Here is an 18,358-nt window from a genome sequence, read left to right on the forward strand (position 1 = left end):
GTGCCAAAATAATTATGGGGAACAATTCGGAGAAATAGAGGTCTGTGGCGGCCTTTCGACACTCGCCACTAGAGGGACAGCACCGTTTACACTTTCCTGAAAATATCCGATGACCCATTCTTTCCAATATATAGAAGTTCTAACCTGTCCCTAATATCCCAGCGTCTAAGGCAGGGCCTGCTAGGTAGCCTTACTGATGAATCCGCTAGCAGGCCCAGGACGAAACGTTCTTCCCCTCTCTTTTCCTTCCTTCTTTCCTCTTCTATTCTATAGCTAACCGAAGCATGCCGCTTCAGGTCTTACTCGATTACTCCAAATAATCCAACCTTCAAAAGGTCAGCATGCACTTCGTAGAAAACATTAAATTTTGTTAGAAGCATGGAATAATGGCATAAGAGACGTGAATATGATCTCGAGAATACACTCTGCACAATTAACAGAATTGACAGAAACAGAAGTAGAAGATCAGATGGCCCAATATAAAAGCCTAATTCAATTATAAATTAATAAATTATTACAAACAAATATATGGATATCTATCCTATTAACTGATTTTTACAAAAACAAAAATGTGGACTAAACGAATAGTAATGTTTTCTATTAACTGTGTACACCTTTCAATTCATTTCAATTCAAACTATACACAGTTCTAAATGGAAAGAAAGCGACAGTTTTGTGGGTAGAAGATTGTGAAACTAATCCTAAGGAACAAAATGAAGATCTACCTGTTTCTGAACCCACAAAGAGAACACAGAACTTCAAAGAAGTAGAACATGTTTTGCCTGTTAATTTTTCAATGTTCCGCTACACAAAGGTGACTGTTTCAATCGCTATCATATTTAAAAAAAAAATATTCGACTATTTTTTATTTGAAGTACGCTATATGGATTATGGTATATTATATAAATATAAAACTGAAAACAATTGTAATAGATAAAATAAATATAGTTTAGCACAAATATTACGAAAATAAAAGATTTTATTAAATTGATTTTTCCGAATATAACAGAAAGTGATTGCTCAACGCGGAAGCAGAAAATCAGAAAAGTCACTACGGAAAAATAATACACGGATACTTAAAAAATTGTTGAAAAATCATAACAAAAAATTAAATTACCTCAAGCACCAAGTTTGATATATTTCTCGATGTATTTCGTATTTCACTTCGATAGTTTTTTCTTTTTATTTATTGCGAAAGCTTCGAACTCTATATCAGCATCACTGTTTATGTCCTACATATTTACTGTGGTAAACCCTGACTCAGTACGTTTCCGAGAAACGTCGAAGACGTTCCGTGCCGGTGTTTATGCAGAACACTACCGCATTTGTGTATATGCATACCTTCGGTTTCCTCTAGTTCTCGCCCCGGCATTTGCCGGCAACTGTCTCCTGAATCCAACCAGAAACCGAGTAGATGCTAATACCGAGAGTTTCATAAAGAGATTTTACCGCGCGATTTTACCCGCAAACAGTATGTGAATCACAGACGTACTGCGAAGACATTTTTAAACTTTCACTCACTTTTACTAGTACATTTTAAAAATCTGTAATATAATTATGAATTTTTATTTTACACTGCTTTGATAAATAGTCCTTCCTTATCCATAAAAATCAAATGTGTCTAAAAGTGACGATGACATATTGAAAAAAATAGTATAAGCGACGAGTCTGACACAAGCTGTCAAGAAAATGAAAACGAGTTATTACAAAACAAACAATGTGGAAGAAATTGGAAATAGCCAATATTCAAAGATATCACTGGCCGTACCGACTACGCAAAAAATATACAGTAAAAATATGTTACAACATATAAATGTTGTACCAAAGTAGAGGCACGTCGTGTTTTAAAAAATGATTTCACAATTTCAATCACCAACTTACTAGCTTTTCAAAATCGCTAAAACTTTCTTATTTATGGTCCAAGAAATAGGGACCCGCTTTCTTTCCAAACATAATGCCTAGAGATCAATTTATGAAAATTCTTCGATTCATATAATTTAATAATAGAAATGAAATATGAAACAAGTTTATACACAATAGTCAAAGGTATTATAAACCTCACAGGAACATTTTAATAGACGAGCATCTGTTTCCTACGAAAGCCCGATGCAGATTCACACAGTATATGCCAAATAAACCAAATAAATTTTGCATCAAGTTTTCGTTAGTAATATATAGATGTAAATTCAAAATATATCATAAATGGTTTCTCTTACCCTAGTAAAGATGAAACGCGAATTTCAACACCCTTTTATTAATAAGAATTTATACCTTATGATGAAAAAGTACCCGGAATTTGTCATTCGAACGAATAACCTTTTTTCTTTTCTAGGTCGGTACATCTCAGTCGTTTACATGTCACTTTTTACGCGCAATCTGTCAGATTGTTTGTACATAATAGCTTTGTAAACAAGTCATTATTTGGTGTACTCTGCGAATTTGGTCACGTCGAATTTAGTTGAGCAAAAAGTCTGCTTAAAATTTTGTGTTTCTAACAAAATATCATGTACGGAAACGTTGGAGACTTGATAATGTCGAACACACAAGCATACGAGTAGTACAAAGTACAAAGAGTTTAAACTGGGCCAAACTATATTTGATGATTTGCCTTGTTCCGGTTGTCCAATTACCATCTCTGTGACTGACGAAAACAAAAAATGTTCAGAAAATTGCATTAGAGAAATAGCAGCCGATCTTGATGTCTCGTTCGAGTCGAGATGAGTTGAAGCGCATCTGTACGCGACTATTTGACAAAGACAACGTTAATACCGTTCCGCAACCTCCGTAGTCATCTGAGATGGTCCCGTCTGACTTTTTCCTCTTCCCATCACTCAAGTTACCACTTCGTGGAAAGCGGTTTGAGACGACTCAGGCAATAAAGGAGAATTCGCAGGAGCTGAAAGCGATTCCAAAATCGGTCTATGAAAAATATTTTGAAGATTTAAAGAAGCGTTGGAATATGTGTATTGCTTGCGATGGAAATTACTTTGGAGAAAAATGAAATAAATATCAATGAACAATTGAACCGTTTTCGTTTTATTAACAAATTCCAGGTACTTTTTGATCATAATGTAATTTTAAAAGTAGCCGAACCATACTAACATCAAGGCAGATATATAACAACTGATCATATTTTTACCAATATTCATCTTGCGAAAAAATTAATTACAAAAAGAAAACAAAAAAGACAGTTTAGTTAGAACCAGCCGCTGCAACATAAGAAAACTCTCAAAGCAAAGGATAGAAAAGATCAAATGGAATTATATCCCTGAGAACACTATAAATGGTAAAACTGAATACTCACCATCTATCAGAGTGAACGGAAGTTCAAAGTGTTGTTACTAAACCCTAAGCATATATTTGTAAAATTAAAAGAAAATAACAGAGGCACCCCAAAAACAATCACATATTATAATAAGACTAAATTTTTAGTAACTATTGTGGATTAAATGACGCGGAAATATGCCGTCAAAGCAGCATTTTTTCGGTGGCTTCTCCAAGTACTTAATATTTTTAGACTAGTAAGTGCGAGTCACAGCTAGTCTTTCAGTGTGTACATGTACTTATTAGTGCCTGGTGTGTCGAAAAGTCTCACGCAATCCACGAGAATACTCGGTATATTAAGCTAAAATATATTCTATTATGTCCTTCAATCAGCTGCAAATTTCACAAAAATTATTTTTCGCGTCAATTGAATAAGTTGTTATAATTTTGTGTTGCAGTCTCTATTGTTATAAAATAAAATGTTTTTAGCTGACATAGCTACAAACAAGAAGCAAGGGAAAAATGAAGACGAAAACCATAAATTTATGGAACTGCCCAATCTTGTAGAAATGTTAATATTGCAAGCTTTATTGTCAGTCAAGGGACTGAAAAGCGAGGTACACCATACACAGATGGTGAATACCATTAATTAAAAGTAAGTTTTTTTATAAGTGCATTCGAAGTGTTACTTCGGGATTATAAGGAATAAATTCTTTAAAAAATTAAAGAGTTACTGTAAAAGATAGCACAGTCAAAATATATTCTGAAGAATATAACCAATTAATTTCAGGTTTGTCAATCTTGTGACATAAATATATATATAAAAAAAGACAAGTTTCGCTTTTTGTTCGATTTATTTCGTCTACGGGTCCTAAAGAAGAACGTTTAGGATTATTATCACTGAAAGGTGAAACACGTGGTGAGGATATTCCAAATGCTATCTCATGGAATGCATGGAGAAACACCGTATTCTGCTCGAGAAAATTGTTTCAATTTCAACCGATGAGGCAAAAAGTATGACACGAGTAAGGAAAGCTTTTGTTTCTATTTTGAAGGATGTTGGATTATTTCAATATGTCAACATAGAAACGTTTCAATCAACGTAACAACAACATAAATTCGCGTGGTTTCTAAAACCCTACCTCAATCCGCCCTCTAATCCAATTTAAATATTATGGTTACAATCACCTACAGTCTCAAAAGTAAAATTAGATATGCTTTATTGTTACTTAAGTCAGCGCTTATCATTATTTAGATCCGTTTATTTGTGCGGACTAGTGTTAACGTTATTAATTTCAATTGGACACATTCGACTTGTTTGATATTGAACTTCAGTGAATTGGAACAAACAGTTAAGCTTTTATACAAGTGATAATAAGAAAGCCGATTTTGTCGTTAGATTGGCTGCTATTGACAGAACTTGTTGGGAAAAGTTGAAAAAGTTACTAGTGGGTACAGGCGAATCAAATCGTCAATCATGATTGGAAACAGACAATCGTTATTTTAGTTGTCTAGATTTAAAGAATGAGAATAAAGTTGTGGATAATTTAAATGCCACACGAAATGCCATTTGAATAGGACTCTTCGACTCGACGAATACATTGTAGTTGCATTTGTCATAGGATATTGCGGCATTTTGTAAATTCGGTATTCTCAGAATTGATATGGCAAGATAAAGATGTACTGTTATAACTTGATGAGACAAGCGCTTATTTTTATTCAATAAAATCACATATCTCTGACATGTTATTAGTACAACCAAATATTGTTGTCGATCACAATCAAGCTAAATCCTACGTAGATGTTTCCGACCAAATGTTGTATTGCACTCTGTAAATCTCTCAAATGATATTAAAAATTGTATTAGATCTTTTTTTAAATACAGCTGTCGCAAATGCGTAGATAATATACAATAGTGTCACACACAATAAAATATCAAACGTATATAAACAAACTTCCAGATCACTCTGCCGTCAATCGTGTGGTCCTTACCTATCCTTTGGTAAGGTAAGAGAATAGTTCTCGAAATTAGCGAAAAGTGTAGCGAATATTTTTTGCGTGGTGAAATATGGAAGACCAAAAATTGCATTTTCGTCACGTTATATTTCACTGCTTTAAAAGAGGCAGTACGCCTAAAAACACTGCAAAGGAGATTTCTGACGTTTATGATGATCATTATATAACTGTTCAAACAGTCCGGAATTGGTTTAGGAGGTTTAGAGCCAGAAATAATCTGAAAGATGAAGAACGCAGCGGACGTTCATCCACCACTAATACTGACCTTATCAAAGCCTACCTCGATGAAAATCCAAGGTCTAGTGTTCGTGAAATAACAGACGCTATAAACATTCCGCGAACAACGATTCATGAGCATTTAACAAAGCTTGAGTACGTTAATCGTTACGAAGTGTAGGTCCCCCATTAACTAACAGAGAGCAATTCTCCGAATTGAATCTCGACATGCGATTTGCTAATTCAACGCAACGAATTCAACGCATTTTTAAAAAAGTTAATTATTGGGGATGAAAGTTTGATTCTGTACGACAACACTGCGTGCAAGCAATCTTGATCTGGACCTATGCTTCACCCGGAAAAAGTGCTGCTTTCAATTTGGGGGACTAGAAGGGTATCCTCTACTACGAATTACTTCTGGAAGGGCAAACAATTAACAGCGAAAAATATTGCACCCAACTAGAAAAACGTAAGGACACCATTACAACAAAACGTCCTGAACTGATAAACAGACGTGGCGTTGTGTTCCATTACGACAACGCAAGGCCGCAAATTTCTCTAGCGGTGCGAACTGAACTTCTAGAGTTTGATTGAGAATAAAAACAAAAAAAAGAATTTTCTTTGCAACAGAAAATTCAAATCACTAAACGAAGTGAAAAACAGCCTCGAAGAATATTTTAAAAGTAAGCCAAGAGAATTTTGGAAAAATGATATTATAAAGCTGGCAAGGGTGGAAAAAGAGAAAGGATCATACATTACTTGAGAAAGGTACACAGAAGGAAATATATTTTACACTTACCGTCCATTAAAAAAATGAAAAGAACTTTCTGAACAACCTAATACGTCTGGCCGGCGAAAATTAGTGAATTATGGAAAACGTACACACAACTAAGAAAATTTCAATGAAATTTGGCAAATAGGTAAAAGTATGGATTAAGTTTAAAAAAAAATGCAATTTTTAATTTAGTTTTCTATTACTTCATTTAATATAGAACATGGAACAAAAAATGATTATTAGTTTTTAAAAATTTTAAGAGTTCACCTAGCAAGAGAAGAGGGTAATAATGTTTACGAATATTTTATTATTTAGTTTTTTATTTGGCAATTATATTTACTCTAATAGTTTTTTATTACTTACAAAGAGTTATGCAAAACTAAATATATATTAAATAAGAAAAAACGAGCATTGATAAGTGTGTTACTAACATTTTCTATCCAATCTGCTCATAGTATTTTTATACGGCTATTTACGAATAACGGATCTATACGATTAACTTATACAGTGACTTCTTTGGATCCCTCCCGCATACGCAAAATGTAGACGAACAGTAAATTGTGTAATTTATATAGTTAGAAGATTTTCTGAATTGTATAAATGATATTTATCAACTATTGTAATGAAATATAAAATATATTCAATATTGTTTTTTCAACTTTAAGCATTTTAAATTATGCCGATCTGGGGCTGTTTCAAATTTTATAACAGTTTAGTTGTTAATTTTTAAAGTGGGTTAAGTCCATTCTTGGTAAAAAATAATAATTACTATTACTTTAATAGTAATTTCAAATTTTACTTTTTTCGATACACTTAAAAAATGTGATACAGTCGTATTTTATGCATATATATTTAATTTCATTGAAATGCAAATTCTTAAATATCTCAATTTGAACATACATGGACTTCGGTCACTTTCAAAATAAACGGTTCATATAAGTAAGTTTTACTGGTTTCCTCATGCAAAGGACACCCTAATATACATATTGTATATATATGTATATATGTACCTATATATAGTATTGTATTTACTGATGCTTTTCTTATTATATGTATATATGTATAATACAGTATAGAGGTACAAATAAGTTTCCGTCGTTTTTTATAAAAAAAAATATGAATTTATTGTGAAAAAACGATACATTATGTTTTATTCAAAATATTGTCCATCACTAGCCATTAGTTTTTCCCATCTTTCTGGTAGCACTCACATACTACGTTGCGCATACTCATCTTTTGAGGCTATTTGAGGCTATTTGAGGCTATTTGAGGCTAGAATAATTTTTTCGTGTCTGGAGTAGTAACGGGCGCGTTTTTCTTTAAATGCTTGACTCAATCTCATTAATTGTGTTCAGTAGAGAGCTCCAGTAATGGCTTCACTTGGTTTAAGCAACTCATAATATACGACACCAAGTGCACAACAAGACTTTTTTCCGTGAATGTTCGGTTTGGCTGTCGACGAAGAAGCATATCCAGATGGTTTCCATAATTTTCTCTTCTTTGAATTATCGTAGCTAATCCAATAGCTTATCCAATAGATTATCGTAACTATATGATACAAAAACACTTTTTCTTATGCCTGGCAAGCTGCATTTCCAATATCCAATAATACTCCAATAATACTTCCAATTCCGTGTCTTCCCATATTTTCAGCCTCTCTTCAAATTAAAGAAGTAAATCAAAAGTTCCCGAAAATGATGTTTATTCGGCACAAAACTTGACATTTCCGCACGAAGAAAATTATTTAATTTTTAATATTTCAAGATTATGTTGTTACCAGATGACCAAACTTACAATCTTACATTTTACATCTGGAAATTTCATCATAACCTTTTGATGGGACCATCTTTTGTCAAACGACAGAAACTTATTTGTACATTGTAGTGTAAATAATGATTTAACATTTCATAACTTACAACCTGTAGTTCAAAACAACTGAATTTAAGAAATACAAGAATTAAATAGTAAAATTATTATTACTTACAAATGTAATAGGTGCCATATTTCGGACATCGTAATTCATTGCAAAGGTATGTAATATTTTCTTTGGTTGGTCTTATGAAAACTATACACTTCAAATGTTTCAATCCTTCGTTCCGAACATTTGTGTCGATTCTTTCAAACAAATAAACTTCTTTCAGAAATATTTCTGATTGACTATAGAGTAGGCTTACTATACTGGTCTGAAAATATAAAGAATTATTTTTAAATATATATATATTTATTTATTTGTTTATTTATTCACTAAACTTGTACAATTAGTGTCTCGTATGCACAATAACATAAGAGATATTTTTCTCTATCTTTGCTATAGAAAAAATGATGTCTATACCAACGCGTAACAATAATGGACACTTAAATCATATCTGATCATTTTTTCGTTAAATTGTGGCAGCATCGATTTCTGTCCAGCGTAAAGCGACATCGAGCGGGAAATCGAGACGGCTTCGAATGGCCGCATAGAAAATTCCCCCCTTGTTATTATGAATAGGATTGCCGATACTAAATAGATATTTCATTGCTACCAAAGGGCGGACGACGTAACTTTAAACCTTGCACTGCTGCGTCCATTTTTATACGAATTTTTTATTCGGAATATACAATAACCAATGTTAATTACTGACTTTCTTAAACATTACGGTCTTCTCTGGTCAGCATACGTAACAAAAGAACTTCCGAGAAACAAAAAGCTGCTCAGGCTATTAATATTAACAATTTACTAACTCAAGGCTATTTCTCAGCCATCCAGCAGCCTTTGGCCAAACCCCAAACACATAGTAAGGAATACAGATGTTTAAATAGTATAACAATTAAACAAACAAGAAAAAATAAACTTTAGTCAACGTCCTCGATAGCACGTCCATAACGCCATAAACCGAGGATTACCGGGGACCTGGGCCCAGCGGCTCATATGGCCATGACCGTTAGGCCCCAGGTAAGCGAACCTCGGGAAATCCCCCTACATTACTGAAAATTAATAGTTAACAACAATTCCCCCGTCGACGTCCGTATCGCTCTTCCTAAGCAACAAGAAGGGCGGCACCCACAAACAGATAAGGTGATTGGCTTGCCAGAATATGTACGGTGGCCAATCACCGAAACGTACGGGTGCAAGAAAATGCTTATAAGCAAAGGTAAAAAAAATCAGCAAAGACATTCGACAAGTTACAAGGTAGAAATATAGAATTGGAGGTGAGAATCAGAAATATCAAATAAAACTATCGAAGGAACTTGTGATTCATTTTAATACACGACACAACTCTCTCCTTCCAAAAGCTCTTGTAAAGATAGTTAGTTTCTTGTATAGATAGTTATTCTTGTAAATATATTTTTAAAGATGTAAATATAGATAAACAAGGTTATTCCCATTACAATACCAGGTAAACCTTTTGGTAAAATCAATAGCTATCGAAGCCCATTGATTTATTATCAATTTTCGAAAAAGTATTCAGAATTGTGGTTAATAAGTACAATAAGACTCCGCTTAACGCTGTTTCAGTATTACGTAGTAGTATTTTGATTCCTCGAAATCGCACACGGTATTGGTACTTATTGTATATATGTGCAAATGAAGCAGACATACGAAAACCATAAGTGGTTATAGCACTATGTATCTTTTCTTTCACTAATCTCTCTGCTCTTTTGTTAGGTTATCCATAATAAAGAATCCAACCAAAATGTATTCCCTGAAATTGCATTAGAATACAAACGCATCTTTCCTGTGTCACAGTTGATTGATAAGTAGTCATCAACGTTACTAGGTGTATAAAGATACAAACACAATATTTTACTTTATTGTGATCAATACAAAAAGCATTTTGCTGGAAACTAAAATGCAGGTGTTAAGGCGACTAGATGCAGACCAACGGCAGTCTGATATCGGCACTACATTAAATTTGTCAAATTTTTCAACAATATGGACAATTTTAAAAAACTAAAAGTCCCCGTCCCAGGAGCAATGTGATTAAGGAAATAGAAAAACGACTTTCGACGACTGAATTGACGATGAACTTTAACGCAATATGCCATTAAGACACAAGCAATTATAATGCAAAAAGTCAGAATAATATTTAACCATATTCAGAATGAAAAAGGCGACACCAGTGAACATTTTGTAGCTAGTCAGAGATACAAAAGCAGCTGCTGCATTCCCAAAAATCCAGCAATTAAAAGCAATTATTGAACGAGAGAATTATCCTCCAGAATTAGTTTTCAATTTAAAAAATTCTGGCCTTTTTTTGGAAGAAAATGCCAAAATGTACAGTTTTGTCCCATTAAGAAATGCGAGCACCGGGATTTAAAAAGCTACCAAAGATTGTTTAACACTTCTACTGGGTGGTAAAGTTAATGGAGACTCTAAATTAAAACCAATGCCTGTTCATCATCCCTCAAAAACCCCAAGAGCAACGCAGGGAATTTCAGAATCAACTTTACCAGTAATTTGAGAATCCAATAAAAAATCTGGGATCACTGTGAACATTTTCCAGAATTGGTTTACCGAACATTTTTGCCCGCGCGTTAATTAAAATTTCTGTTAATTTGCTGCGAATTTAAGACACTAGAACCGAAATTCCAAACTAGAATCTCCAAGCCATCCGATGCATTTGTCTGACTTAACAACATGCATTCCAGTAGAAGTGCTTTTTCTGCTGCCAAATACAACTTCGTTAATCCAAACAATGGATCAAGGTGTAATATCAAATGTTAAAACTTATTATCTCCGGTGGACATTTTGACAACTGATTGATAAAAACCGATGAACCGAAAACCGATGACCTTTTCTGGAGTCACCGAGAAATGTTTGAAAGGAGTATGGAAAAATATTGACATTAAAGAATCCATTGTTAATGTCGACAAAATTGTTCAGCTAACTAATCAAACAGGGTTGGAGAATATAGCAGCTCGGTTTTCATTCTAAATATTGTAATCATTGTGGTCATTCGAAACATCGTGAAAAATAAGCTAAAGATACGAAGCTACAAGATTTCTCGCGTTCACTTTTTGAACGAAAAGATAAATGCTTCTTTTGCTCGCTGGTGCTCGCTTGTCGATGCTGCTCTTCATGGTCGAATCACTCCACAATCGCCAGAACCGACGTCAAATCTACTCAAGAAAATATCAAAAAACAGTTCGGTCATGAGAACGTAATGTCTTCATCGACGTCGAAATCGTAAAAATCAACGCCGGTAGCATTAATAGCGCGTTCTTCACGACGTATTGGATGCGTGGATAACGCAGTAATTCGACAAGACTGGCCGTCGGTCCATTCCAGGGTTTTGGGGCAAAGAAGAATGTTTGCCCGTCAAAGTCGTGGAACCTCAACCCAATGGATTACTCTGTGTAGACCATCCTGGAGCAAGAAGAGAATTGGTGGAATCGCTGAAATCGGCTCTGACACGCGTCCACGACGAATTTACGGTGGAAACGTGTACGAGCATTGTCGAAAGTCTTTGCAAGCGACTGCATAAATAAATTTATGGAAATCCAAGGAGGCAATTTTGACCACCTGTTGCAAATTTTTCTTTTTAGTGTTATTGAGCTTGAACAAATAAAAGTTACTATTCATTTAGCTACTTGGATTCGTTTGCTTCTGTAGTATATTTTTGCAGTTGAAGTACTTTTAAAGTATATTAGCAAAACGTTGAATAAGATCGTACTTCATTATAGTAGAACTGAGAAAAAATTGCTGGCAATTGTTTGGGCCGTCAAGCGATTGTGACAATACCTATTAGGAAATAATTGTTTATTTCTGATCGTTTGCCAAGCAGTAAAGTGGTTGTTCAATATGAAAGGCCCATCACCTACAGTACAATAGATTGTTACGTTAGCGACTACGTATGGAAGAATACGGCTATAAAATTGCATATATCAAGGACAAGAAGCATATAGCTCATCCCGCATCTATTTCTAATTTTAGACGCGTTAATACGTGTAATGTTCCGACCAACGGAACAATTAAAACGTGAAGTCTTCGACTTCGTTTATTACACGTTCGCGACGAAAAAGCTATTTTTGATATTAAGACGGTTTAAGTAATTTCGTAAACTTTCGCGATCTTTGACACAATGGTCTTTAGAATATTTAATTTCATAAGGATCGGTCCCACATGTGCACGCAGCGGGACATCGAACCGTGCACTTAATGGGACCGTACCGAAATCTTGACCTTTGGGAAATTCCCAGAACATCACCGAGGGACTTTGAAGGTTCCACGTCCGTGCAGGTATCTTCCCACCCTTTTGAGACGAATGCGCGCCTCGGGCACACAAGAAAGTGTGGACGATACTCGAAGGGGAACACTGATTAGTAATTTACATCGTTTCGCCAAATACCAACAGTGTCCACCCCCTCCACGGTGGAGGGAGCAGCGGACAAACTCCCAGAAAATTAGCGAGTCGAACAGTCTGTCGGTTATTCATGATCATCGAATAATGAAGAAACAACCTCTCACAAAAACAGACGAATTGTGAGAGAAACGTAAATGGACGAATATTTCATTAGAACAAGTTGTCTAATATTAAGTTGGCGGACAGCGTCGCGAGCAACCGCGTTCGTTCTAAGCCTTACAACCTCAGAGAGGAATCAACGGCGCGAAAATTCCGCATGGTAGCAGCGAAACGAACATGTAAAGAAAGTACGTGGTGCTCTCCCTTTCTGAATTATCCCGCGCATTCACGATAAAAAATAGGTTAGAAAATAGGTAAGGAAGACTAAGACGATAAAGCGAAGAATTGCAAAGTACCAAAGAATAAAGTTTTTAATTAGGGAAGAGACACTGGGAATAATTGATGTAATTCCCGAAAGTGTACATTTCCTTCTCCATTTCAATATATACCACTTCTTCACCTGTCCCTAACATCTCCGCGTCTAAGGCAGGGCCTGTTAGGTAGCTATTAGCAGGTCCAACTTCATAAAGTTCATTCCGTATTATTCACTCATAGCGAGACATTTGTCAAATTTGTTGAAAGCTGACGCAAAATACGAGTTCTGTGAAGAACAAAGAAATGCCTTCATCCATCTTAAAGAAATATTAATCACTCAATTACATATGAATGCGTGCATGTATAGGTATGGAGCGATTTTATTTGAAAAAACAGTACAGATAACGCGTTGCGTTCCACCCTGTCTATTATGCGATTAACACAACTACGGCCGCTGAGAAAAATTATACTAGTTATGAGTTAGAAGTTCTCGCAATAGTTGAAGCTCTTAATATATATTAGAGGGTATATTTTCTGGGAATAGTATTCAAAATTATGCTGACAATGAGGAAAAGTGACTTATGCGTATATGTGGCCAGATGGGCTCTAGAAGAATTCGAGTACACCATTGAGAATAGGCCGGGAAAAAGTGTGATGCGTGTAGACGCTTTGAGTCACCAACCATTACCTACCTTCGTGTATGCTTATAAAGGAATTGAAAGACGCGGTTGAAAAAAACACACAGCGGTGCGACAACGATTTGATGAAAACTATAAGACTTGCAGAACAAAATAAAATTAAAGATTACGAAATTCGAGGCGATTTACTTTCCAAAGAAATCAACGACAATTTAAATGAACATGAACGTTTCACAACGAGCGTGAAAGGGATCACATCTCTATAAGCAAAACCGAAGCGCTTGTTAAAAAAGATTATGTTGTTAGAAATTGCGTCACATGTATATTAAGCGAAAAGGAATAAGGTAGACAGAAGGAATACTTGAATCCCATAGATAAAGACGAAGTGCCATTTCAAGATACATTCCATGTAGATCATTTAAGACGGCTATCATCAATCAAAAAGAGCTACAAACATATATTTGTAATTGTTGATGCGTTTTCAAAGTTTGTATGGCTGTATGTAACCAAAAGCACGAGTACCACGGAAGTAGTAGTGTAACAGCCCCATTCCATGATAAATAACTATAAATAATTATAAATAATAACAAAATACAAATAGAATGTATAAATAGTTTTACAAACAAATAAATATATGAAATAAATTATTAGAAAGGCCAAAATTATCAAAAGAACCACAAAAAATGTGAGATGAAATAGATATAAAGGCAGTAAATTATATCTAGAATGCCATTACTAATAAACAACTGGAATACATAAATAACATAAATACAGCATATAAAATAATAAAAAAAATTGATGAAATGTACCTACAAGAATCCACAGCATTGCAGATTGTGATATATATTATTTCTACATATTGTATATGTATACAATATGTAGGAATAACGTAGAAAGTATTAAATTGAAAGACTTGGTATCTGGTTTATGGCACTGCCTGCTCATCTTGAGCGAGTAACATAAACCAGACTCCAAGTGTGCGTGGGAAAAAACGTTCGCCTTTAACCGTGTCCTCTTAAGCAGTGTACAGTTGGCATTGGAGGAGATAACATTGGCAAGACTAATAAAGACTTTGAGACCGAACGTATTCTTCATTCTTTCACCTCCTATAGTAGAATATTTGAAAGGTAAATAGAAAATGAAATTTGAGGAAGGAATAAAAGGAGAGAATGAAAATGAACAGATAGAAAAATCAAACGCATTTACAACTGTAAAGATAAATAAAGAAACAAGTAAACAATACATGAAGTGCTTTAATTGTGAGAAAATGGGCCATATTCTTCTGCATAGAAGAATTGCCAGGTACAAAATACAAATAATTATCAGGGGCACTCTAGGAATGGTCGATATCAACATGCACGAGATAGAATGCAGCAGAATAGAGGATATTATAATAACAATAGAGGAAATTACCATGGAAGATAAAATAGTTATAAAACTGAAGTAGAAAGTGAAGGCTTCACACAAGACACAAGTAGTTTTCGTGTTGAAATGAATGCATCAGAAATAAATGAAAACTATGTACCAGTGGAAAATGAGATTGATTGGATACTAGATAGTAGATACACCAATAGCAAACGCCATAATAAACAAGGAGACATATTTTAATAAGAGTATAACTTTAAAAAAGTCAGTCAATGTAGGAGACGGAAGGACATTGGAAGCAACCAAAGTAGAATGCATCGAAGCTATGTTTCCAGTGATTAATGAGATGTCAAAGATAACAATTACCAATGTATCTTATGTTAAAGAAATGCAAGTTAATTTAATAAATTATTCAAAAAATAGAATTGTCTCAGTAACAAATACTTCCAATGTATATGACAATTATGACATTATAGCAATAGCCTTTAAGGAGAACAGCCTTTACAAAATAAAGCGTAATATAAACCGATATAGCATATACAATATAGCATATACAAATGTAGTAAATATTGATACTGAACAAAAATTATCTGAGAAGGAGAAGTGGACACAAACTTTAACTATCCAAATATTCTAAGCAAAAATGAATTGTTCAATGAATTACCAATGGAATTAAGACCAGAATATTTAAAATGTGCAATGTGCATAGAGAATAAGATGTGTAATCTGACTGTTGAAAACAACAGAGGTAAAGCAAGAGATATCTTAGACATAATACATTCAGACTTAAATGAATCTGTGGTCAAAAATGTTTCTTATCATTAATTGATGATTTTAGCAAACTGGCAAAAGTTTACTGTATTTAATAAAAAAATGAAGTATATGACTGTTTCGTGCAGTGCGTTAATGAAATACAGAATTTAAATAGAAAAAGAATAAAAGTTTTTATACACAGTAATGGAAAGTAGTACATAAATTCCAGAATTATCTGTTTTGCCAGAGAGGAAGGAATATGTCAGAGTCTGTGTCCACCATATGTTCATGAGTTAAATAGAACAGTAGAGAGGTTTAACAGGTCAATTATTGGCATGACCAGGTGTTTGCTAAGCAAAGCAAAAGTCAGTAGGAAGTTCTGGCCCAAATATATTGAAACTGCGGCATATATCAAAAATAGAACACTCGTTAACTCAATAATCAGAAAAAAATCTTATGAAATATTTTTCAATGAGAGACCATCGGTTAAAAATCTACTAGAATAGTATTGCTAGAATATACAGATGTTGGTTATAGTGTTAATTGGGGGAAAAATAATAGTAGTCAGACATGTAGATGTAGTAGTAATATTTTAAGGGATGCAAAAAGGGAGATGAAAGAAGAAAATGAACCAAACACTAACGAATCAACAATGAGAAAATCAAGAAGAACCTGAAAACCTCCAGAAAGGAATAATAGATCCATATATTTAAGTAAACTATTCAGATGTAAGTATACTGAGCATGTTTCTGAAGGAAGTATAGGAAGGATAGCATAGAGAAGAATAAAACTTGGGATTAGTACAAGCACCAAATAAAGCAAGGAATGCTGGAGCTATTTATATGGCTAGACTAGTAGTCAAAGATTTTCAACAAGAGGGAAAAATTAAAAACACATTTATTCACCTATGACAAAGCTGCAGACAATGAGAATTGAAACAGCATTTCTTAATAGTAGGATTACATCCGAAATATGAGACACTCTTTAGGATTCCAGACAACAGCGAAAAAGCGTTTATAAATTGCAGAAAGCATTGTATGATTTAAGAAGTTATCCACCAAGCATGCTACTGTCACGGCCCCATTATGTTATTAACAATTAAAAATAATTATAAATACCAAAAAATGTAAATAAAATAATATGTACACATAATATGTTAGTGTAACTGTAAACAATATGTATAAATAATATGTTAGTTAAAAATGTAAATAAAATAATATGTATAAATAAATATAAACAATAAACAAATATAGAAAATAAATTAAATAAATATAAATATTTCGACAAGCAATAGACGGTGCCAAGAATACGCATGTGCAATCAACCGAGAGAGTACACATAGAGAATAGAGTACAAATAGAGCTGCAGGACCGCCTACAGGAAGAGACAGAGAAAATCTGAGAGTTTTACCCGACTGAGACCGCTCCGGGTTTGGACCTTAACCAGCTTCTCGTTTCAGCGACTCTGCAGGGTAGACCGAGATCGCTCCGGGTTTGGGCTTTAACTAGCTTCCCGTTTGAGCGACTCAAGCGAGACTAGGCTGCGCGTAAGGTACCAGCTCCTCGTCTGAGCGACTCTAAGCGTAGGGTACCAACAGTAGACGGATAAAAGAATACACACACATACATATGTAAATAAAGCATGTTTTCTTCAGTGTGAATTGAGCGCGCGTTGTGCTCAGCGCATCCTTTGAACGGGCTTTTACAAGTTAACGAGAAAAAGCCAGCGTAAATAAAGAAAAAGGAACAAGAGACTCTAATTGTCGTTTCTTTATTTACAAGTGAGATGTAAACAATTAGTTTATAAATAAGTTTTTTTAGTTTTTAAGTTTATAAATAATTGTAAGGAATGTTTAATAAAACAAAATCTTTATTTACCGAAACAAATTAGTCTGTTGTTCAATTGTGGCGGCTACAACTCCGTGATTTTCAGAGTTATAAATTTTCGGTCTAAATCACAATGCGTTCCCACGACTCAGCGCAAGTCTGGTCACCGCGGGTTAGCACTTGACGACCAGGCCCGCGTGCTATCCTAATTCCGACATCCGTCTGGTTTGTATCGATCCTTCAGGCCAAGCAATTGTTTTCCTCAAGAATTCGTCGCGACTGAGCATTGCCTAGTCGTGTACGGCAGATCCTTGACTTTGGTTTATTCATGACCAATTTCCGTTCCTTGCGTTTGCGTGGAAGCGTTTGCTTTTCCGTTTAGAGTTTGGAGTTTGTTGAGAGCTCTGTATTCGTTCAGAGTTTTCAGTACAGATGCGTAGTAACGCGAAAGACTTGTAGCCACAGCACCGCGATAAGAATTATTTTGTTCTATTATCACTATTGTTATTGTTGATTTGTATATTAAAATTGAGAGCGAGAAGTCGAGCGTTGTTCTTACTCCCGTACGCCTTACAATCATTAACACCAGATGGAACATATAGGCTTAAAAAAAAACGACAATTCTAGTTAAAAATGAAAAAAAGAAATTTGCTTGAAATTGCTTGAAATTGCTTGAAATTTAGTTTCAAGGTAGAAACATCTCCAACAGATGACAAGTCGAGTATTATAAACATAACCTCACTAACAATAGAAGAAGGAAAAAAATATGCTATGCCATAAGAATTCAAACATATAAACGCCCATA

The 18,358-nt window shown here is 34.5% G+C and overlaps 2 protein-coding genes across 2 annotated transcripts in view; both read right to left on the reverse strand.

Annotated features, from left to right (window-relative positions):
- LOC143432211 (protein krasavietz-like) overlaps window positions 1–18,358 on the reverse strand; it is a 215,391-nt gene that overhangs the window by 128,299 nt on the left and 68,734 nt on the right. The window lies entirely within an intron of this gene.
- Window positions 1–18,358, reverse strand: part of LOC143432210 (vacuolar protein sorting-associated protein 45-like) — a 38,878-nt gene that overhangs the window by 8,288 nt on the left and 12,232 nt on the right. The window contains exon 2 of the mRNA XM_076908972.1: window positions 8,256–8,454. Within this exon, the coding sequence (XP_076765087.1) occupies window positions 8,256–8,454 (199 nt within the window). The remainder of the gene's footprint in view (window positions 1–8,255; window positions 8,455–18,358) is intronic.

Source organism: Xylocopa sonorina, unplaced genomic scaffold (genome assembly GCF_050948175.1).
Source record: "Xylocopa sonorina isolate GNS202 unplaced genomic scaffold, iyXylSono1_principal scaffold0059, whole genome shotgun sequence".
In the NCBI taxonomy this organism is placed as follows: Eukaryota; Metazoa; Arthropoda; class Insecta; order Hymenoptera; family Apidae; genus Xylocopa; species Xylocopa sonorina.